Raw genomic sequence first — 23451 nt, 5'->3', positions numbered from 1 at the left:
GACATTCAACCAGGCTTCCTTTCACCCCTGCTTTAAAACATGTGGGACTCATTCAAAACCACAATTATTTCAGAGCTGTTTTTTGCAACATGATCTATAGAGATAGGAATCATTACACATACACAATTTCATCTAGATCAGACAACTAGAAGTGGGTCAGAAGGATTACTTATTGAACGCCCCTCGTAAGGACATTTCAGAAAACACTGAGACAAAACTGTGCAGCACACGTACACGGTAAGATTTAACGTGTACACACTGCCAATTTTCATTTAATATCGACAAGGCACATGCGAGGGGTTGCTTTTCTAACTATCATGATCTGTTGGAAGATGTTCCAGTTACTGTCAGGTTCCCCGGAGCGCGCGGCGGGAGCCCCGGTAACCCGATACTCTACGTTCGAATGGAAACTTTGGGGCCAAATTTGACCATCGTGTTTGGTTCCAAGCATTGCGTATGAAGTTAGAAATTTCGGAGACCCCCTCTTCAAACAACCACTCTGGACATTTGTCAAACATTTTACAAAAAGATAATTTCTCGTAAGTCTTCATAAAAAGGGCAGTAGAAAAGGAAGTGTACCTCGCTTTCTACTTCCCCCATAATACACAATTGTACAATGTGCAAATCCTGTTTTCTTCGGGTATTGCTTGGTACCGTCCTGTTTCAATGTACAATGGTAATATTCCTGCTCGAAACTGCGCACAGAGCGATCTTTGACTTTTACAAAGGTTCATTTTAACATAACATTCTGTACAGTAGGCATCCTTAAATAATCTATAGGTTCTAAGTTTGGGCTTAAGCCATATGCCAGAGGCCCAATCTTCTTGGTACATATCTAATAGTTTCCCTTGGACTTGTTTGGTACCTTGTACCTTGTACCTTGGTCCCTTAACCCAGTATTCCCGGGTCGTGGGGGCGCTGCATGGTGGCACTGTGAATCAGGTTCCTCCATCCCATTCGGTCCTGCGTCAGTGGGAGGGACGCTGCAAAGCTCTTTCCCGTCCATTCCTTGATGTTATCTGCCCATTTTTTCTTTTGCCTTCCCCTTCTCCTGGCTCCGTTTACAGTTCCTTGAAGGATGACTTTGGACAGCCCATTTGACCTCATTACGTGTCCATACCACTTAAGTTTCTTTCTCTTCACTATTGTTAGGAGTCTTTCATAGTGACCGTATTGCCGTATGTTGTTTATGACCTCTTCGTTTGTAATGTGGTCCAGATAAGTTATCCCGAGGATTTTTCTTAGGCACTTCATTTCCACCGCCTGCACCCTTCTTTGGAGCTCTGCATTTAGTGTCCACGATTCACAGGAGTAAAGGAAGATGGAGACTACTAGGGCCTGTAGGAATCTAAGCTTGGACCTCATGCTAATGTTTTTGTCTCTCCAGATTGGTTTCAGTTTATCCAATGATTTTAGCGTCATTGCTGCGCGTGCCAGGATCTCAGGCTTGGAGCCTTCTTCACTCATAATTGCACCTAAGTATTTGAACTTTTTTACAGTCTCTAGTCTTCTTCTCCTTTTACTGTAATTTTTGTCTGGATAGGTTTGTCACTATTGGTCATTAGTTTTGTTTTCTCACCACTAATTTCCATTCCATATTTGGCTGATGTTGTGTCCAGGCTACTAACAAGCTCTGAGAGTTCCTTTTCTGACCCTGCCAGACCATCAATGTCATCAGCGAATCTCAGGTTTGAGATGGTGCGTCCTCCAATGCTAATCGAACATGTGTGGTGCTCAAGGGCATCGGACATTATGCGCTCAAGATAAATGTTGAATAGCGTTGGCGACAGAAGGCATCCCTGACGGACCCCCACTGAAGTGTGGAACCATTCCCCTACTGTATCTCGTACTAGCACTGCACTGCTGGCCTTTGTGTACAGCTCTTTGATAGTTTGGATGAGTTTTTGACCCATGTTGTACTTTTTCATAGTGGCCCAAAGAGCGTCATGCCAGATTCTATCAAACGCTTTTTTGAAGTCTATGAAAACGTGATAGATGTCTTGTTGGTGTTGACTGTACTTCTCGCCTAGTACTCTGAGATTAAATATTTGTTCAGTTGTACTTCGTCCATTTCGAAACCCTGCCTGCTCCTCTGCTATTACTTCCTCAGCTTGGGGTCTAAGTCTGTTAAGGATAACTTTAAGCATAACCTTGCTTGCATGGCTTATAAGACTTATGGTCCGATAGTTCTTACATTGCTGCAGATTACCTTTCTTAGGAAGCGTAATTATCAATGATTTAGTCCATGAAGTTGGCCAAACCCCAGTCTGCCATATCTTGTTGCATATTTTTGTGAGGATGTCTACTACTGTGTCCCCTCCATGCTTTAGCAGTTCTGCTGGAATGTTATCCACCCCGGGGGATTTGCCATTTTTTTAGTGATTTTAGAGCTGTCACGACTTCATCACGCAGTATCGGATAGTCATCCTCATTTGTTGACTCCTGACATGAGAGCACACTTGTGTCTCCTTTGATCCTGAAGTTATAGAGCTCTGAACAATATTCAGTCCATCTGTTCAGAACGTCCTTATCTTCCATCAGGCAATGCCCATCTTTGTCCTGTATGGTAGGGACTTGTTTGGTATCAGCTCTTAGCTTGTTTAGAAAAATGTGTTCCTGTTCAACACTATCAAATATTCTCTGTACATCCTTGCTCCAAGGGCCATGGTTTTGCAAATCCCACATAAAGACTCTTTTGGTAAGTCTGGTTTGGTATCTTTTGTTGCGACCTGTACTGAACTCAGTGTGTATGTATGTACAATAAAGGTCTTCATTATCATTACCTTTGCCAGAATTGCTATGGTTATGTTTTGGGCGTGTTTGTGTGTCTGTGTGTCTGTGTGTTAATAGCATAAGTCGAGAAGCCTTAGATGGATCCTGATGACATTTGGTAGGTGGATAGGGGTCGGGAAAACGAAGGTCAAGTTCGATAATGGGCCCCCTAGCGGCTTGCTATGGTACTGCAGCGAAAACTCTGTCAATTTTTTTTTTATATTTCGTGTTCTGGACATGCTGTGGTTATGATTTTTGAGTGGTAGATAGCCCACGAGAAAGAGTGTATGTCCTGTGTGTTTGGGCCCCCTAGCGGTTTTCTTGGTACTGCAGGCGCCGGTTTTCCTTTCAAACTTTGGACGAGAATTACTCTACAACGTGTTGACGGATCCTCATGATTTTTGGTATGTAGATAGAATGAGTGATGACTTACATAATGGAATACTAATTATGTAAATCGACAGCTAATTTGCATAATTAATGAGGAAAGTTTATAAATCCACAACATTCCATGATAGGACTTTCAAACTTAGCTGGGAATTTAGCTGGGAAGGACAGAAATGTCGATAGATATCAATTATGCAAATGATGACCGCATTTGCATAATAAATGAGAAAATATGAACATGTTGACGGATCATCATGTTTTTTGGTATGTAGGTAGCGGAAGTGAAGACCTACATAATGAGATGCCAATTATGCAAATCAACAGATAATTTGCATAATTAATGAGGACATTTTACAAATCCACTACATTCCATGATAGGACTTTGAAACTTGTCACATATGTAGCTGAGAAAGAGAGAAATGGCAATACATCTTAATCATGCAAATGACGACCTCATTTGCATAATTAATGAGAAAAAATGAACGTGTTGACGGATCGTCATGATTTTTGGCATGTAGATAGTGGAGACTTATACAATGTGATATTTATTATGCAAATTAACAGATAATTTGCATAATTGATTAGGACAAGTTCATAAATCCACTGCATTCCATTATAGTAGTTTCAACGTTGTCACATATGTAACTGAGAAAGAGGAAAGTGAGTAATGGGTGTATTTAAAGACATTGAAAGAGAATAAGTCAAGGATGGATCAAAGGATCATCATGATTCTCGGTATGTTGATAGCTTAAGCAATGCTTGATACAATTTGATATTGAATAATTGTAAATTGGGACCTAATTTGCATAACTAATGCCGACATTTTACAAACCAACTGCAAGCATATAATTATAAAACAAACTGAAATGAGTAACGCATTTGTCTACAGACACCATTCTACATAACAAACCTAGTTTATTTGGCAAAGGTATGTGTTTGTTGAACTCTAGTTATATATCATACTAGACCGGGGCAACATGTGTCCGACTAGCAAACAATTACACAAGTCATGTTTATTCCTCACCGTGTATTCTGATGAAGATATGAACATTTTCATATCTCAGTCACATTAACACTTTCCAAACTCACAGTTGAACGAAATGTCTTTCTTTCTTCATCTAGCTGGACCCTAGAGGCAGACCCAGGAAAGGTTGTGGTCGTGGAGTTCCTAGAATTTCACTTAGAATATGAGAAAAGATGCCGTTATGACCTCCTTCAAATAGAGGACTATGAAAGTCTGCGTAAGTTCTTGTCTTTTAACTAGAATTGTCTAATTAAACTCCATGCACTTTTTGATCATTGACTACAGTATTAGCATTCCTAAAAGTGTGTCGGGATACTGTGCGACTTTTTACCACCTTAGAAAATTGAGGTGTCATACTTTTTTTGTCTCTCTGTGTGCGTCTGTTTGTTTGTTTGTTTACTTATTACTTATTGCTTGTTTGTGAGTTTGCTTTTTTTGTTGCCGAATAAATTATTTGTGGTCAGCATAAGTAATGAACTTCTGAATAGGTTGATACTTGCTATGTGGGTCGGTCTCGGGAAGACGGAGGTCATGGTCAATTTAAGACCTCCTGGCAGAAGAACTTCTGTTACATATTTTGGACAACCAATGGTCACGATTATTTGGCGGTAGATAGCTCTTACTATCAGAATGCAGTGACATGCCTTAATTTAGCCCCAGAACCTTGTTTTAAGCCTGTAGTGGCTATTCAAATATGTATAATAAAAAATATAAAAAATTGTAAAAGATATTTCACTATAGATAATAACTAAGTCCACCGGAGACACAGATTAACTCTTGACCAGTCTATGCTCTCGAAGACAATATGCGATTATGCATGTGCTGATTATGTGGAGGACGTTGATGCTTTATAACTCAAATAAAATATGTTTCAACTTTGTCTTAGTTGCACGCACAGGTATATATGACAATAAATCGTACGACAATCATTTACGCAAAACGTCATGCCAGTGACTATCAATGTTTCTTCCAGGAACGCTGTGCTCAAAGCCGCCGATACTTCACTTTTGTATCTGACCAGCTTTATCTTTTATCCATGATCAAGGCTTTTACCAAACCTTCTGCGGCCAGTCTCTGCCTCCCGTGTACGTGTCGATGTCTTCAACCTTGGTGATTCATTTTTACAGTGATTATTACAATGCGGGAACAGGTTTCAAAATCCACTACTACGTACGGAACAAGACGGAAGACGGTACGTTTGGAACATTATCGTCTTTTATCCTCTTAATGATGCACAAATCAACTCTTTCTATACACATCCTCCTACGTATACACAGGTACATCCAACAGCCAAATAGCTGTCTGGATGTGACTAACATGATTGTCTGAAAATAGTAAAAACGTTCTGCGTTTTTCGTTGTTGGTTGAAAATCAATTTGGGCCCGAGCCATACTTAGCACTTGCAGGTATATGTATTCTTCCGCAATGAAAGTGATATGCCCTCTACCTTTCATGAGTTCTGTAGGCGATGTTGCTATGCCTCGTGTATCTAGTTATTTTAAAATCTCAGTGGTATAATTTTCTTGATTATCTTTGTGATGACAAAATCAGATATTTTTCCGTCAAAAATATAGGAGATAGATCCCATTCCATCTGAAAATCCCCAATTTTGTGCATAATTTTTGACCATTATTGACGAACCATTTACTTCAATCGGAGAGTATTGATAAACTGAAATCGGTTGCTCTTATTATATCTAGATGGATAATTTCCATTCCCAAACACAGTTTTTGTCTACTTCAAAAGTATTCTCTGGGAGAAAACGGTCGCTATACTTGATGGCATGCAAAGCCAAGACCGAAACTAAACCTGGCTGTACTGTATTACTGTGTTAATGTTTAGTGACTATTTTTGAAAATCATCAAGTTAGTCAGAGATGAAAAGAACACGGTGTGGTGGAAAAAAAAACTGCAACTGAAAATATGTCTTGAATTCAACACAAAAGGAAAGTTTTTTTATCTTTTTCCCTTCATCGCTGCGTTTTTGCTTTGCGTGATCCTACGAGAATTGAAAGTAACGAGAAGTCTTAAATTGCTTTAAGATCGTCAAGGATATCAACGTATACACCACCTGTCTGAAGACACTGGTGCGTTCTCATCGATGAACTATCCACATTACCCTTACCGTAACCACGTGTATCAACAGTGGCACATCACCGTCGATATACACAAAGTTGTCAAACTGACCTTTGTGGACTTCGATGTGGAGTACGATCAGGGCTGCGGTAGAGACTATGTAGCGGTTATGGACCCCTACGTCGAGGAAAAAACCATCTCGCCTCTCTGTGGCCCTTGTGTCCACCACTCGTCCAGCACTAAAACCTCAACTGAACACAGCCTTTACGTATTCTTCGTAACAGACTTTAAGATTCGCAAAGCTGGATTTTCAGCACGATATGAAGCGATGGACAAGAATACAGGTATGCACATCATTTGCACGAAGTCTTCTGCAACTTATCGGATACGTTGTATGACATGTCTAAAATTCAGTTGCATAGATTATTTAGATTCGTATAAGTATATACGTCTCCAAACTTCTTAGAGTATTTTCCTTGATCTATTTTGATTGTCATTTATCCACACAATATAGGACCTTCTACTCCAGATGCTTTGACTCCTAGATCTGATTGGCTGTTGATCAGCGACAGGATCAAACAAATCAGCGTTAGTACGTCAACCAACCAGGTGTGGGCTCTGGATACCGACGGGAAACCGCTGCGACGCACGGGCATCACTCAAACAACTCTCCAAGGCAAGCAAATATAGATACCCAAATCAACAAACGAAACAGCAAACAGGAACGCAAATTAAAGCTCTTTCTTCACAATTGAGTGTTTTTCTTAAGATCTCGTTAAATTCTTCGCACTTAAGTTTGATGGTACTGTGTGAGAGATATGGTCTGTCCTAAACGTAACTTAACTGAATAGAGAGACTCTTTTTACACAACCATTGCTTTATTCTGCAAAATATTTCGATGACCGTCTCAGGACAGGTGTCTCTCCGAAGAAGGTGACAGACGGTCACCGAAATGTTGGTGAAAATAAAGCAATGGTTGTGTAAAGAAGAGTCTCTTTATTCAGTGACGTACCAACCTGATGAAACTATTCACGGGGGTAACTTAACTGAGTTTATATTCTCTTTCATCACAGTACTTGACTTTTCACTCTGCAGCAATGACAGCATTGGCATCTATTGACAGTGCGAAGTAGAGTCATTATTGCCCCCCCCCCCCCAAAAAAGCGTATACAAGGTAACAAAGATGCTTGTATGCAAAAAACTTTGTTGTCCAGTGACATACCAGCATACAGGAGCAGTTGAAAATTTATTGTCGAAATAGAAGCCCGAACTCAGTTTGGGCTTGTGTTTGTAGTTTGGGTAATTGACCTAAGGGTCTTACCAATGAAATTATCTCCACAAGGTAATAATCCTATAGAGAGGGCGTCTAGATGAAATTCAACAAGGTAGTAAATAAGTATCCGCCGGCAGAGAAGTTATCACTGTACTTTGATAAATGCAGTTTACATTTTTAATATCAAAGTGGATATAATCACACCAGCAATTTCATGACTTGCTATGGTGATGGACTGTCAAAATTACAATTAGCCGGATTGCTGAATGGGATATCACAACGGATAAGCTTTCAAGCAAAGCAACAGAAACGGTTTGTACCGCTGTTGTGTACGAATGTATAAAATATAATGTATTAAACGGTTATAGATATATATCCTTTAGGAACCGACTGGGAGGAAATAGCTGGTACGGAAAGGTTTCTACTGATCTCAGTTGGACGTGTTGGTGTGTGGGCAGTCGATACCAACTCTGCTGTAATGTACCGCGTAGGAACCTACGGGTGAGCAGATAAGAAATATTATCAGCACTAGGCTAGTAGGCTTAGTTTACGGCTATCACCATTTAAAAGAAAGTTGTGGGGATCATTAGCTAAGTCTGTCAAGTCAGAAAACGTAGTTGTTGGTTAGTCATTCGCCGTAATATTTTGTAAACAAGTTTTCTCAGTGCTAGGCCATTGACGACTTCTAGGCACTGAACTACGCTCACTGTGGCAGCATCTCTTCTTCCTAAGTCAGAAACATCGAGCTTTTCTAACTCGGTCTAAGTTAACAGACACAGTTAGCACTGTTACGTAAAGATATGAAGCTCCATCTAACCGATTCCTTTGTAGCAAAATGGACCATTGTTTTAGCCCATTCACAGCTTTTCAAATACAATTAGGTTCAGGTTCGGTCCGCATCTGGACCTGTTCCTCTGGACCTGGACCATACCTGTACCTGAATTTTCTGTACCGGTACCTGCCACTACTGAGGGGTGATGTTAATTGTGGTTGAGTAACGATCTTTTCTGTTTGCAGGAATAGCGAAACAGTCGGCCTCGAATGGCAGGAAGTGCATATTGACAATGTGGGGAATCAGCTCTTCAATTTTGAGAGTCGAGACGTCCATGGAGATAGATTGCCTCAAGAGATAGAGTGGATCCATTCAGGAAGGAATTTTGTTTGGGTTATTGGAACAATCCCCGATGTAAGAATTGGGGAAACCATAGTCAGAAAAGGTACGCACTCAACCATTGTAATATTAATATGATATACAGATCATGGCTCTAGATTTAAATTTACATTTATCTAAAGTTGCAGACAATGCAATGCATGGCGAACCCATGCAGCTTAACTGATATTGGGGAAAGACACATAAATATACATTTACACTTCTCATAGAATACACATAACTTTATTGCGCAACAATTGTACAAGGTACAAAGCATGGCAATTCTACTGATTCATTAAGTTCTAACAGATCTGTAAGGCTAACGTACGTAATTAACTCAAATGGTTAACGTATACTTCAAATAAAACAACCAAATGGGCTAACAGACTACCCTTCTTGAATAGAATATAAGTTAAACTTGATGCAATACAAAATCCTATTACATAAGTCTAGGGATACATTTGCAAGTAAATGATGGACGAAATACTGCCACCTAATCAATTTACTGGTATTCTGGTATAATCAATTTACCTACTTTGTTGCCGTAGGCATAAGCCAAGAAAAACCTGGCGGGAAAACATGGCAAGTGGTAGGAGCAGTAAATATGAAAGAAGTCAGCGTCAGTTCCAGAACTGGTCAGCTGTGGGCGGTTGAACAGAGCGGCAAAGTGTGGCGTGCACCTTTCTACTGTGAAATCTCAGGTAACGTAACGAACATTCGCACCAGTACAATAAACTCATTACGTAGACCATCTCTCCTAGACGTAATTCTCTTGCACTTAAACATTCTGCATGATTTGTTTCCTAGTAGGTTAGGGCTCGGTCATATAGGTCGTGCGATCGTCGTACGATTGCTAACTTCGGGCAATTTGGAGACCAAGAATGCACGTCTCCTGCAAAGTTCAATTGTCTTGGTACGCAAAATTGAAGTGTCGGTGGTCACGACCTGCTCGAACCTTTTTAGGCGTACGATTTTGATAATCGTACGACGATCGCACGACCTATGTTTGTTTGAAACTTTGTTCCTCAGATGTTCTCTCTGTTGAAATTCTATATAAAATAACGTTATGTTTTCCTTTCTTTAGCGAAGTACGACTGGGAACCAATCACTGGCTGCTTCGCATCCACATCAGTTGGACGTGCAGGAGTTTGGGCGGTGGACCTTTCTGGTGACGTGTATCACCGATCAGGGACATTTCTGAATGAGACCTCCCCTGGTGAAGAATGGGTGCATGTACCAGGACCAAGTCTGCAGCGGGTGGCTGTGGGAGATGGAATCGTCTGGGGTTTAGACTCTAACAACCGGCTGTTTGCAAATGTTCTTCCAACGCCTGTCGGGAATGCAGTGTGCCAAGTGGGCTTGAATGGGCATTCGAGATGCTACGCTGTACAAAGGGGTAATACTACTCTGTTGTCTTATCTAAACAATAAATCGTTCATTTGCAGAATCATGCCCGATGGCTAATTGCATATACAGTCTCAAGAACTAAGAGAAGTAAATAGAGTAATACATAAAACTAGTGTCTAATCAACTACGTGATACAATGGATACTATTGTCGGGTTTGACTTCTTCTTTGAAGGCAGTGGTTAATGAACTGTCCCACATTCTGTATGATGGTGGGATTTGTGCTTTTAGTAGAAATATAGTCTTTTGGTGATCACTTAGGTGGTAAAAGCTTGGTGAAACAGTGACAACTGTTTGAAAACAAATGTGTTTCTTTCGGTTTCATAGTGGGTACACTGACTGATAAAATGTGTTTCATTTCCCACCGCATTCATTGTACAATCAACCTACATTTTTCCTTAAAAGCTTAGCATACCATTAGTACAAAGCTAATGTTTCGTCCAACACAAAAGTACACACAGATCAAATTTTCAACGAACACGCAGTCTGTTACTAGTACATTCTTCATGATGACCAATCACTTCAGAACATAAACTCGCATGAGTATTGACAGTATTGACCCCGAAAAAGGCGACAGGGGTCGTTAAGAATTTGATCTGTGTTTACTTCTGTGTTGGAAGAAAGTTTAGTTTAGTATATACCATGATTACTACAAACACAGATGAGCTTCCAGAATAGTTAAGCATTTGATTTCATCGTTTAACATGTTTTATGTTGTTTTATGTTGTTTTTACATCGTAAAATTATTGCGTAATCTTAAGTATCATACCATAATAAGTCTCAATCATACCTGATGAAATCTGATTACTGCCTTGAATTTCCTGTCTTGCTATGAAATATAACGTTTTATAGTATGTCGTGCAATGTGTCAAAAATAATTATTTAGGCCTTTTTATTTTGTTCGCCAGCATTAGTAATTTCTTGAACTAGTCACAACGCGTGAAAACGCGTTTCATAAAAAGGAAGAATCATAAATCTGGACTTTGCTTCGACTTGCTATGAGTACCTTTGCCAGAATGGCTAAGGTTATGTTTTGGGCGTGTTTGTGTGTGTGTGTCTGTGTGTCAACAGCATAACTTGAGAAGCCTTGGATGGATCCTGATGATATTTAGTATCTTGCTAAGGTACTGCAGCGGAAACTCAATTTTTTTTATATCTCGTCTGCTGGACATGCTGTGGTCATGATTTTTGAGTAAGAGAGTAAGTGCTGTGAGTTTGGGCCCCCTAGCGGCTTTTTTTGGAACTGCAGGCGCCGATTTCCTGTCAAACTTTGGACGAGAATAACTCTACAACGTGTTGACGGATCATCATGATTTTTGATATGTAGATAGAATGAGTGATGACTTACATAATAGGATACTTATTATGCAAATCAACAGCTAATTTGCATAATCAATGAGGAAATTTATTAATCCACTGCATTCCATGATAGGACTTTCAAACTTGTCACACATGTAGCTGGGAAAGAGAGAAATGTCGATAAATATCAATTATGCAAATGTAACCTCATTGGCATAATTGATGAAAAAATATGAACATGTTGACGGATCATCATGTTTTTGGTATGTAGGTTGCGTAAGTGAAGACCTACATAATGAGATACGAAATATGTAAATAAACAGCTAATTTGCATAATTAATGAGGATATTTGATAAATTCACTACATTCCATGATAGGACTTGTCACATATGTAGCTGAGAAAGATAGAAATGCCAATATATATTCATCATGCAAATGACGATCTCATTTGCATAATTAATGAGAAAATATGAACGTCTTCACGGATCGTCATGATTTTTGGCATGTAGATAGCCTAAGTGAAGACTTATATAATGCGATACTTGATTAGGAAAATTTCATAAATCCACTGCATTCCATTAATTTAGCACTTTCATCAAAGTTGTCACATATGTAACTGAGAAAGAGGAAAGAGAGTAAGAGGCGTATTTAACCCTCAAACCACCGTATGGGGTCAAAACTGACCCCAGGCGTATATCAATGTGTGCCATTATGTCATTTCTGGTCGAAAACAAATTTCCTTCCAGGAGTTTGTTTGTATATATGTCCTATAACTTATCTTAAGTTTTTACCGAGATTGGCTTATTGTTGATTAAGTTATCTTAGAAAGTTTATGCATGGTCCAGTGGGGTCAAAACTGACCCCAGCATTTTTTTAAACAAACTTTTGCGACCCACACCTAAACTACTTATCGTAGGATCACCAAATTTTCAGAGAATGATGTACATGTAAGCCAAAATTATTGTATTAACTTTTATGCCATTGTCATGTTATATGACGACATTATGACGTCATCTAGGTAATATCGGCCGCCATCTTGGATTTTGACTAATGACATCATCAAATTAGCATAAATTATGAATATTGAGTCATGAAATTAACGTTGAATTTCATAAGATGTGATAAACAACTGTTATTTGCCAAGAAAACCTTAAAACTTAAATGTTTAATACAAAATTAGAAAATTTCGTAATAAATATGTATGTCAAAATTCCGTTGCCATGGCAACATGAAAAATGATGAACATACTTTGTTCACTGAAAATGTTTGCTATCAACTTTTTTTAAAAAGTTACCAAGTTTGGTGGCCCTAGCATAAGCCATTCAGGCGCTATACGGCATTGAAGTTGGTACAGGCATCAAAAACCTCCTTCCCGGTCTGTATAGCGTTGGTGCAAAATGTGGTCCTCATGATCTTTTGCATAAATTATGATAATAAGCTAGACATATTCTCACCTAATCATGTCAAATCATCCCACGTAGATTAATGAAACTATACATATACACAAATCACAAAAAGAGTCACACAAAAAACTGTATTTGTACAAAACGTTTTGGGGTCAGTTTTGACCCCATACGGTAATCTACGTCACAAAAAAGCTACGGTGGTTTGAGGGTTAAAGACTTTGAAAGAGAATAAGTCAAGATTGGATCAAAGGATCATCATGATTTTTGGTATGCTGATAGCTTAAGTAATGCTCGATACAATTTTATATTAATTAATTGAAACTTAGGATCTAATTTGCATAATCAATGCCGAAATTTTATAACCAAACTCCAAGCATATAATTTTAAAGAAAATGAAATGAGTAACGCATTTGTCTACAGACATCATTCTACATAACAAAACTGGTTTATTTGGCAAAGGTATGTGTTCGTGGAACTCTAGTTTATCCTCTGTTGTTATATTGTATTGATGATATCTTTTTAACTGATCTAAAGTAACTTATTTCTGTCATCAGAAAAACGTCTATGTGCAGAGGACGAGATCATCTGCCCTTACAGTGGCAAATGTATCCCAGAATGCAGTGTGTGTGATGGCATTGTGGACTGTGGAAACGATGACGACACAGACGAACGACTCTGCTGTACGAAGTCCTCGTAACTTTTTTTAATATGATTAAGGTACACCGTATTTATCCGCGACCCCTCGGATACAGTAGTACGGATAAAACTGTTGAATGTTGGGTAGAAAGCCTTATTAGAGGGGAAGCCAGATATAACCTGTGCTGTGTGGTCAAGGAATGTGTCTTGAGATTGTGTGACAAGGATTCTGAAGATTTTCAAGATCGTATGCAGATGCACCTTTCTAGTGTGAGCCGGCTGCAGTTATTTTACCACCGCAGAGCAGCGTTTCAAAGAGGGTGTGATAAGGCGATACACCAGGTACGGTCCAGGTCCAGAGGGTGAAGGTCCGGACCTGAACCTGGACCTAAATATATGTAAAAATTTGTGAATGGGCGATACTCAAAACAATGGTCCATTTCGCTACAAAGGATTCTGTTAGGTGGAGCACTCTACGTCAACTACGTCAACCAAAGGTTACTTCTCCTCGCCAAACTTTCTCGGCTTTTAGGACAGTCATTTAAGTTATTTACACATTCCGAAAATATGCATATTCCTTTATTACTTAATGGAAGTCATTCTTTCTCATATTCCTTAAATTCCAAAATTCTTATTTTAACCCAAAACTTTATTACAATATCTAAACGTTTTATATCCTGATTTATACTTTTTAGTTCTCTGCAAATCTGATCTTTTGTTACTGGGGTAGGGGATCCGGCATGCGCTCATACCAACTTTTGTTACACATCATTTAATTTTTACTTGATGTTAGTATTATTTATATCTTTCTTAATTTTGTATTTCGCTTAGTTCAGTTATGTCTATGTCTTTGTATATATGTATAGTGGTGGCGTGAATATAAGTTCCCAACTTGAGTGCGCCACCACTATGTCTGTTTTCTATGTCCTATATGTCTGAATAAAAAAAAAAAAAAAAAACTGGTGGTTTAGAATCCTATCTCATTAAAAAAACACCTAATTGCTTCAGTTTTAGACCAAGTTTCAACAGACTGTAGAAACTTGGTAAAATGACCATGAAGTGTACACCTCTCTGGTTATTTTCTTGGACTCATTAGCCACAAAACACTTGCCGGTATTATCAGATCATTTTTAATTGGTCCAAAATCTGTTCCACAAATTTTTTCAGTTTTTTCCCGGACTGGTCCATTAAAGAAAAAAGGTTTTTGTACCGGTACACCGTACTGGTCCCCACCCCTATTCTTTTCAGACGAGATACGGTCACTATCCTGTCGCAATGTTATAACTTTTGATTATCCATTCCAAGTATTTGGTTAAGGAAATGCCGTTTGAAAAAATCCCATTTTGGTTTCTAGGGTTGGCTGGCTGCCCAGAAAAGCACAGACGGGTGTGTTACGGAGGTGCAGGCTGCTACAGCCCAAGCCGCGTGTGCGACGGGGAATGGAACTGCAGGGAAGACAAGGAGGACGAGCGGGACTGTCCAGGTACACTGCCAAGAATGATTTTGCTTGTTTTGCTTACCCCATGGACAATTCTTATATGAAGAAAAATATTCTTGCAAGAAGAAAATGTAGAATGCAACTAAGCAAAACAAGAAACTACCACAAAATCAAAATTCTCACGCGATTCTTCTTTGGTGAATAAAATTTTTCTCACCGCTAAGAATTTTCTGGAACTTTCAGCAAAATCTTCTTGTTTTTTTTCTTATGATACAAGAAAAAATTCTAGAAATAATTGCTTTTTTATAACACTTAAGAAATACAAGAATTTTGGCTCTTGATGCAAAAATTTGCTTGCCCCATGGAAAATCACGTTTTTCTAAGATTTCTTGGGGACAGAATAATTTTCTTTCTGGAAGATAAATTCTCTGTGAGGAAGAAAAACAAGATACACAAGAAAAACATTTTTGGTAGTGTATTGTTCAGTTCTACACCATCTCCCGAGAAAATGTCATGTGAATGATACATTCACTAAAGTAAGATGTCGTTGTCTGTGGTCAAGTTGAGAGGGGAAAGATACGTCAGTCTATACATTGCTTTCAGTCACTTTTACACTTCCAGAAAAGGGGAAAAAATTTACGCCTAGATTTTGATAACGAAAAACAACACAAATCAGACAGGCATAATTTGCGATCAACTAAGGAACATTTCAACCATCTCCCACCCACACTATCTCCTGGGAAAATGCACTGTGAATAATTCCCCAAACAAGAGTTTGACCCACAGAATTTCCCATACATTAGATGTCTACTGGTCATTTACGTATATGGTCTGCTAGCTCAGAATATGCCACTTTGTGGACTTATGATGCTAGCAACGGGAAATAGTTTGTCGGTTGGTACCATTCTAGGTTAATAGTTTGATACACGTGCACAAGGCTGGGTTCTCGCGTGCGTATGTATTCACGTCCTTATGAGGTCCGTATAGAATTCTTAGCCTCTACCAGGTCCCACTGGTCGCTGTAACAATAATAGGAATTGGATAAATACAGGTACATGGAGATAGCATACCAGAGGAGTAAGCTGGTCACAAACCATACTCCTCGCGCAGCTAACTCCTCTGGTATGTTTTTTTGTCCATATTTGTCCGTTTGAGTTGCGTACTTTATTTTTTGCAGACAGCTGCATCAGAAGAAAACATAGAGGCGCGTTTCTTATGCGAGACATTGTCCAGTGTCGTGATCTGAAGGGCTGTGTGAAGATCTCAAAAGTGTGTGATGGCAACATGGACTGTTCAGACGGTTCGGACGAGGTCAACTGTGGTAAGAGTTTTTGTTTACTCTTGTATGGCTAGTACAGTAGAAGCCAGTTAAGTGCATAATCGCACACTTCTGTTAATTGCAAGGAATTCCAAAATCCCATGGCGGTACGGTTCAGCCGGATAACTTCGCTTTGTTGCACCATTCGGATAATTGCACGAAATGCGCGGGAAAATACGGTGTGCTATTAAACGGCTTCTACTACTTGTAGTGATGGGTTTAGTGTGGTTGCGAGAGTATTACTCTTTCATGTAAAAATAAATTGATAACCACAAGCCGAACATATGAACATTTCTAATGAAACACGGATATTAGGATCTCGCACCTTTTAGTATATAGCTCATCTTTTAGTATTTAGCATTAGATAGATTAAGAAAACGTATGTCTGATATGTTAATTTTCATTGTAGTTTTTCTTTTTATGTTGGACACAAATGTAAGATAATGTATTATCGATCACCAATGTATGACATCTTATTGTGAATTAAGAATCTAAGACACAATTTCCACTCTATTCATTTTCCAAAAAAGGCGAATTCTGCTCCCTCCATGGTTCAATCGGCGACATGGCCTTCTGGAAGTGCCGGGGTGTTCCTGGTTGTATCAAAGGAGAATTCCTGTGTGACGGCATCTCTGACTGTGAGGACGGCTCGGATGAAGATAACTGTGGTAAGATGACCTTAACGTTTCTACTTGTTATACTTTGCTGCATACTTTAAGGCGTGGTCTCCAGGCAGACGTGTAAGCTGGATTAAAAAAAAAGAAGAAGAATTTGGCCAAATAGGGACAAATAAATTGGTGTAGGTTTTCAGTCAGTCTTTTGCAGTCTATCCCGTGGCAGAACAGTTCACTCCTAGGCCAATTGACTCCTACTAGACTTTTATTCCTAAATTGGCCAAATTCCCCTATTACTATTCGGGCAGACGGCGGGTCAGATAACGACTAATAAAGGGAACAAGGTTATAAAATGGTTAAGGACAAAAGATTGTGCAAAGCTTGGACGCTTCAATCAACATAGAAAAGATGTTGAATGAAGACTAGAACTGACAAGAAGAAGCGCAAGAAGATTGTTAACCAAATGAAAAGAAAAAAAAATCCCGTCGAACGCGTATGAACAATACAATACACATCACAATAACCGTGCTTGCAGTTCTAATGGAAGATTATGATCGAAATCACATAAGAAGAACAATTGGAGTCCATTCCAAAGACAATGGCACCTGTTAGGGTATCAAAGTACAATTTATGCCAGATGATAAGCATTGATTTTCCTCGTCACCGTCGGTTTATGATATCCTTTTCTCACCACAAATACGAGATGCTCTGTGCGAGTCTATCGGGTACTGGCCCTGTAGATCAGCACTTCCTCCTTTTGCGAAGTGCATCAGTCGGCAGGAGAGATGCGACGGTTACGTGGACTGCAGGGACTTCTCGGATGAGATCGGTTGCGGTAATGGTTAACTTTTTTATATTTCCGAAAACAGTTTCATCAGGTTGGTAGAATATAGGAGATGCAAGAATCTTATTACACAACCAGCAAGCACTCACATTGCTTACATTTCGATGTCTCTCAGACACCTTCGTCAGAGCTTCTAACTGGAGGATCCTGGAGTTCTGCTTCTCACCGCCATATGCAGCCGACGTAGGTGGCGCTTTTGCGGTGAGAAAACAATCCAAAACGTGGCTAGGCTTGTATCCCCCTCGTCCTGGCGGTGAGAAGCAGAACGCCAGTTAGAAGCTCTGACGAAGGTTTCTGAGAGAGATCGAAACGTAAGCAATGTAAGTGCTTGCTGGTTGTGTAAAAAGAACTTCCCCAAATTCCTTTTTGTATTGCAAATATATACTTACAAGATATGGTGGCGACACACTCAAGTCGTAAGTTATATTATTGCCGACGACAAAAACCAAGAAAACTTTGTTTAAATTGAAATTGGCAAATTTTGGCACAAATATGCCTGTCAGAATTCCGTTGCCGTGGCAACCCGAAAAAATGATAAACTTACTTTACTAACTATACATTTTTGCTAATAATATTTTGTGATAAATTACCAAGTTTCGTAGCTTTAGCTCTAACCGTTCATGAGTTATACGCCATAAACGTTGCTGAGGGCCTAGAAATTCCCTCTCTGGTCAGAATAGGTTTAGTGCAAAACTGGTCCTTCTGATCTTTTGCATAAATTATGATGATAAGCTGGAATTAGCAACACCTTAACATCTCAAAATATTCCTCTTACATTGACAAAGCAATGTATGTACAATGATCACCGATAAGAATTGGAATTGAACAAAAGATTTTGCGGTCCGTTTGGACCCCACTCGTAAATTTAAGTCGCAAAAAAGGACGAGTGCTTGAGGGTTAAAAGCACTGTACTATACTGTGGTTATGGGCCGTGAGTGAGTGAGTGAGTACTATACTTAAGAGTCAGATTGCCCGTATCAAAACCTACAAGTCTTCTCTAACAGGTATCTAAACTTCAATATTTGAACGATGTTAGCGTTATGGTCTGAAAAGCTGACAAGTAAATGGAAACTTTGCAAAGGAAACATCTCCTAGCGGTAATGTGTCTATTTTGCTTTCGCATTACCCGAATTTTAACCCTATCAAGACCGGGGGGAGGATAAAAGTTCCCGCACCGATTTGACGTCGTATAACTGCCGAAAACGACGTGTGCTAGGACTACAAAACTTGGTGACTTTTCCTAAAATATTGTTGGCAACAATTCTGTGTCTAGATAGGGTTAAGCACATTGAATGCTTGTCTCTGTTTTTTAAGGTTACTGTGGAGAGTATGGAATTGCTGTCATTGATATGTACGGGTACAACCACGAGACCGAGGAACGGACTTACAGAATGCCATTCCGCCAAACCGGATGCATACCAATTGATGACGTGTGCAATGGAGATGTTGACATCACGATATATGGCATACACGATGAAACTGACTGTACCCAGGGTACCTTACTACTTATATGTGAATTTGATATAAGACTATACATCTCTCTCTCTCTCTCTCTTATCTATCTATCTCTCTCTCCCACTCACCCCTCTACCTCTCCTCTCTCTCTCTCTCTCTCTCTCTCTCTCTCTCTCTATATATATATATATATATATATATATATATATATATATCTATATCTATCTTTATCTCCCTCTCTCTCTCACACACACAAAGAGGAGGGGAGGAAGAGATGCATGGATAGATACTCGTAGCTATACTATTGGACGTATAGAGAACAATAGAGTGAAAATAAAGAAAGATAGATAGATATCAAACAAATTAACAGGAAGTGCGGAGAATTTCCATTATTTCAAATTTTTCATACCCTTTCTTTCAGTAGTAATCAACACAAGTTACCTTCATTAAGGGCAATTAATCAATCGTTATCCTCGGTCACTTTTTCAATGAGTCGAAAGCAAAACATGTCGAATACTAAACTTGGCACAAATTTTTTTTTTGCCTAGTTTATATTGTTTGAAATCTTTGACAATTACCTTTACATATGTATCTGTATCTATATAGCCGGTATAACCGCCCTTCGGCGTACCACACCAGCTTTGCAGGCACGCGGTGAGGCAGCAGCTGGTTATATTTCAATACAGGACCCGTCACACCTAACTTTTGCACATCTATTTGCAACCGTTCTTTAAAACTATCCAGAGAAGATGCTCCTACTGTGCTTGGTGATAACAAATTCCACTCTACGATAGTTCTGGGGAAGCACAAATATTTGAACACATCAATCCTAGGTTGGTGCCTCTGGTATTTGATGGCAAGACTGTTTTTTGTTCTTTTTTGAGCTGGTATGTCCTTGATCTTGCAGGACTGAGTTACCCGTGCAGTCTGCATGGAGTTTACCAGTGGAAATGCCCTGGAGAAAACACCTGTTTGCCAGAGGGTTTTATTTGTGATACAATCCAGCACTGCGCAAATGGAGAGGACGAAAAAAACTGTGGTTAGTATCGTATTGCACATATAAAAATCTTTATTGACAAGACAAAAGTACAGCGACTCTCGTAAGGTCTATAATAACTACCAAAGTACAACTTATCAGACAAATATGAATATCTGTAGGTATAAATAAGTCAACATTGTGGGTCTAGTATGTTATTTACTCTTATTGGTTCCATGGTTTAAACTTTCGTAGAAATTTTGCCTATTTGTACACAGTACACAGTACATCGCCTCCCAGAATGTAGTTGAATCTATCCATTGAACAGAGAGTGGTAAATTCTTTAGAGTAAGCGGAAAGAAATGTGAACAGCTATGTGCGTTTATCTTTATATCGTGAACAGTTCAAAACAAAGTTACCTTCGTCTTCGATCTCAATTGGTATATATAGCATTGATGTTCTACTCATCATGGATTCTTCTGCCGTTCTACTGAGTTCGTGTTCAATGGACATTGTTCAAAATTCTGTTGAACGATGTGTTGAAAAATTGATCTCTACAATTGGACAAAACGTGGAGTTTACTTTAGAATTCTTCGAGCAATTTACAGCCATCATTTTTTGAACAGATATGTACGAGGGTGATTGAAAAGTTTTTGCCTCAACGGGAAACAAGGGGAGGAACTGTGGTATAAGTGGTATAAGTGTATGCTATCAAACCTTCATTTACTGCCTGCAGACATGTAAATTATATTCTGTATCAATTTGTGCATGGTAACCCTTTAAAATCAGCAGGTGACCGAAAAAATCCCAAATTACAAATCAGAAAACTGATACTTATGTGATAGACTGACGATCCTGAAGTCAAAGAGGAAGACAAAGACATGAAAGAATAAAAGTAAGCAATTTCTTGTTCGGTATACCCTACTCTGTGTAGTTAGTCATTTTCAACCCTCCCGACTACATAGATAACATAATGGAGGCAACTTTTTCTTGCACAATAGTATCAGTTTTTTTTTTATTCCCATAGAATGTTATCTATGTTAAGTATTCCTTGCGGTGTTCCGACGTAGGCAATCAACAATATCTCTGTGAAATGTATTGAAACATTGTTCAAATAAAATTCAATCTCTACAACAGGATACAAAAAAAAAACGGATATTTACTTCCGGACGTTTCGAGTGATTCAATACAAGTACAGCTAACTAGAAAAACTGGCTTAACCACTATCTCGTTGGGATCATATGCAACAAGTCACTCAAATGTAAATCAGTTAGCATAGTATCTTATGGTCAAACAACACCATAGGAAAAATAAACTATTGTCCTTTGTAATGCAAGGCGAGGTCCCAAGTACTGGAAATTTCTATTGAAACATTCATTTGGTACTATTTCATGTCTTGATGTGGTAAGACTTTGGGCACACTGTTATATTGACTGACAGAGTTCATTTATTTATTGTATTTTGTTGTGTGGCGCTCTTACAATAAGTTTTTCTAATTTTAGTTCATTGCCACATTGTCTTCGCCACGTGTTCTTAAATAATAATAAGAAAATGTTTTGAAAACAGATACGTACTGCGAGTCCGACGGAGGATCGAGGTGTCAATGTGACCAGCTCACACAATGCTACTGGCCTAGGGACAGATGCAATGGCGTGACAGACTGCATAATGTACACAACAAGATTCCAGGACTCGGAATCGGGATGTTGGGATATGGATGACGAAACAAACTGTGGTACACTTTCCCCATGATAGTAAAGAGAAAAAATGAACAAAAAGTACAACTCGTTCATCTTTCTGGTAGTTTTTTTGGCAATTATTTTGTTTAATACCTTTAGATATGACGGACATTCCTTACTTTGACAGTTTTACCCGATAAAAATCACATCAATGCCGTCAAAATTACGTGATATTACGTCTGAAAGTACAGGAGTGTTTAAAAGTACATCACCCCTACAAATTTGGTGATCGTACACCAAGCCGTTTGGAAATCATGAAGGGACGATATATGTCCTTCCAAAAATCCCGAAAAAAGTCTGGTCTAGATATGATTAACACCCATGTCCTGCTGAGCCCGTTATATACGGGATAGAAACGCTTAACCCCGTTTATGCTGAGCTGTATTGTCATGTAAAATCCCATCGAATAGTGGAGTAAATTTGCAGCAGCAGCATAGAACAGGTCAAGTTTTACTGATCTGATGAAGCCATCAGCTCTTGGAAGTTAAATTGGCCAAAACATAGCCATCAGGACAAGGTTAACATGTTTTATCATGCCAAATGTAATCGTTGGAAATTTTCTTACCATTGCAGTAGAGCATTGCAGGTCTATCGGTCACTTTCAGTGTGGATTAGATGGACGATGTATAGAGTCATATCGTGTCTGCGATGGTATTCCTGACTGTGCATCTCGGATTTTCACAAACTACCATAGTCCACAGGACGAAATGGGTTGTGGTGAATGAATCTTTTTTTGTATTGTCTCATTAAATCCATTTTCTGCTTTTCTCAATCTTTTTTTCCTTTGCTTTTTACTACCAAGCCTGTCGAGGCATGAATGTACACTAAAGGTTTTTCATTTATACACTAAAAGTTTTTCATAGCAATGGCCAAGTGGGTAGAGTGAACGCCATGTTGTCGATAGACACGGTGTTCGATTCTGTGATTGGTATACATCACTGATGTTTTTACAAAAACAGACAATCTTTCTGTGATTTTGATACATGGTGTTTAAAAACATGTTGTTGATTTTTATAACAGATAGCTGTGAAGGTGCGTGGGAAGGCATCAACAGATACATCTCAGGAATGGTTGCTGTGTATCCCTTGCATCCAAACTTCGATATAACGAATATCTTTAACTACAAGTGCAGTACAGGGCAGTGCACTTCAAGTTACCTCTTCTGTAATGACAAAAACGAATTCGAATGCGGTTACTGGGAGGATGAGCAAGACTGTGGTGACTCTTTCTTTTGTGTTTTTTTTAATAGAAAAAAAGGTTTATAAGAAACTTCATTGAAATAGAGTAAATATATGCTAATTGTTATCCAACCAGGTGGCGTTCCTGTAGGTTTTGTTTAATAAGCTGATAATAAAAACACTGTACAGACACATACTGTTAATTCAAAAGCATAATATCATGAAAAGCAAAGATTTAAAGTGTTAAGATGCTGTCTTACTGCATTTGCGTCACGCTTGCGTCACTGCGGGGTTCGTTGTCTGATTTTGTATAATTTAGATATTGTGTTGTATGACTTGAAAGACAACAAAATACACAAAACGTAAGAAAATTCGTTCTATATCTCTGAAATTCGTCGAGTATCTTTTGAACCCCGCAGTGACGCAACCGTGACGCAACTGCAGTGAGATACCACCTTTAACG

At 39.0% G+C, this 23451-nt stretch overlaps 1 protein-coding gene across 1 annotated transcript in view; it reads left to right on the top strand.

Moving 5' to 3' along the window:
- The window catches only part of LOC118406499, a 27677-nt gene extending 7537 nt beyond the window's left edge, over positions 1-20140 (top strand). Inside the window, exons 8-20 of the mRNA XM_035806559.1 lie at positions 6264-6602; positions 6773-6934; positions 7915-8032; positions 8549-8748; positions 9230-9382; positions 9766-9966; positions 13346-13471; positions 14782-14910; positions 16043-16186; positions 16714-16851; positions 17501-17632; positions 18956-19135; positions 20004-20140. Coding sequence (XP_035662452.1) covers positions 6264-6602; positions 6773-6934; positions 7915-8032; positions 8549-8748; positions 9230-9382; positions 9766-9966; positions 13346-13471; positions 14782-14910; positions 16043-16186; positions 16714-16851; positions 17501-17632; positions 18956-19135; positions 20004-20140 — 2159 coding nt within the window. The remainder of the gene's footprint in view (positions 1-6263; positions 6603-6772; positions 6935-7914; positions 8033-8548; positions 8749-9229; positions 9383-9765; positions 9967-13345; positions 13472-14781; positions 14911-16042; positions 16187-16713; positions 16852-17500; positions 17633-18955; positions 19136-20003) is intronic.
- The last annotated feature ends 3311 nt before the right edge of the window (positions 20141-23451 follow it).

Source organism: Branchiostoma floridae, chromosome 19, assembly GCF_000003815.2.
Source record: "Branchiostoma floridae strain S238N-H82 chromosome 19, Bfl_VNyyK, whole genome shotgun sequence".
Classification (NCBI taxonomy): domain Eukaryota; kingdom Metazoa; phylum Chordata; class Leptocardii; order Amphioxiformes; family Branchiostomatidae; genus Branchiostoma; species Branchiostoma floridae.
Note: the sequence above shows the minus strand (reverse complement) of the source record. Positions and strands in the feature narration are given on the sequence as shown.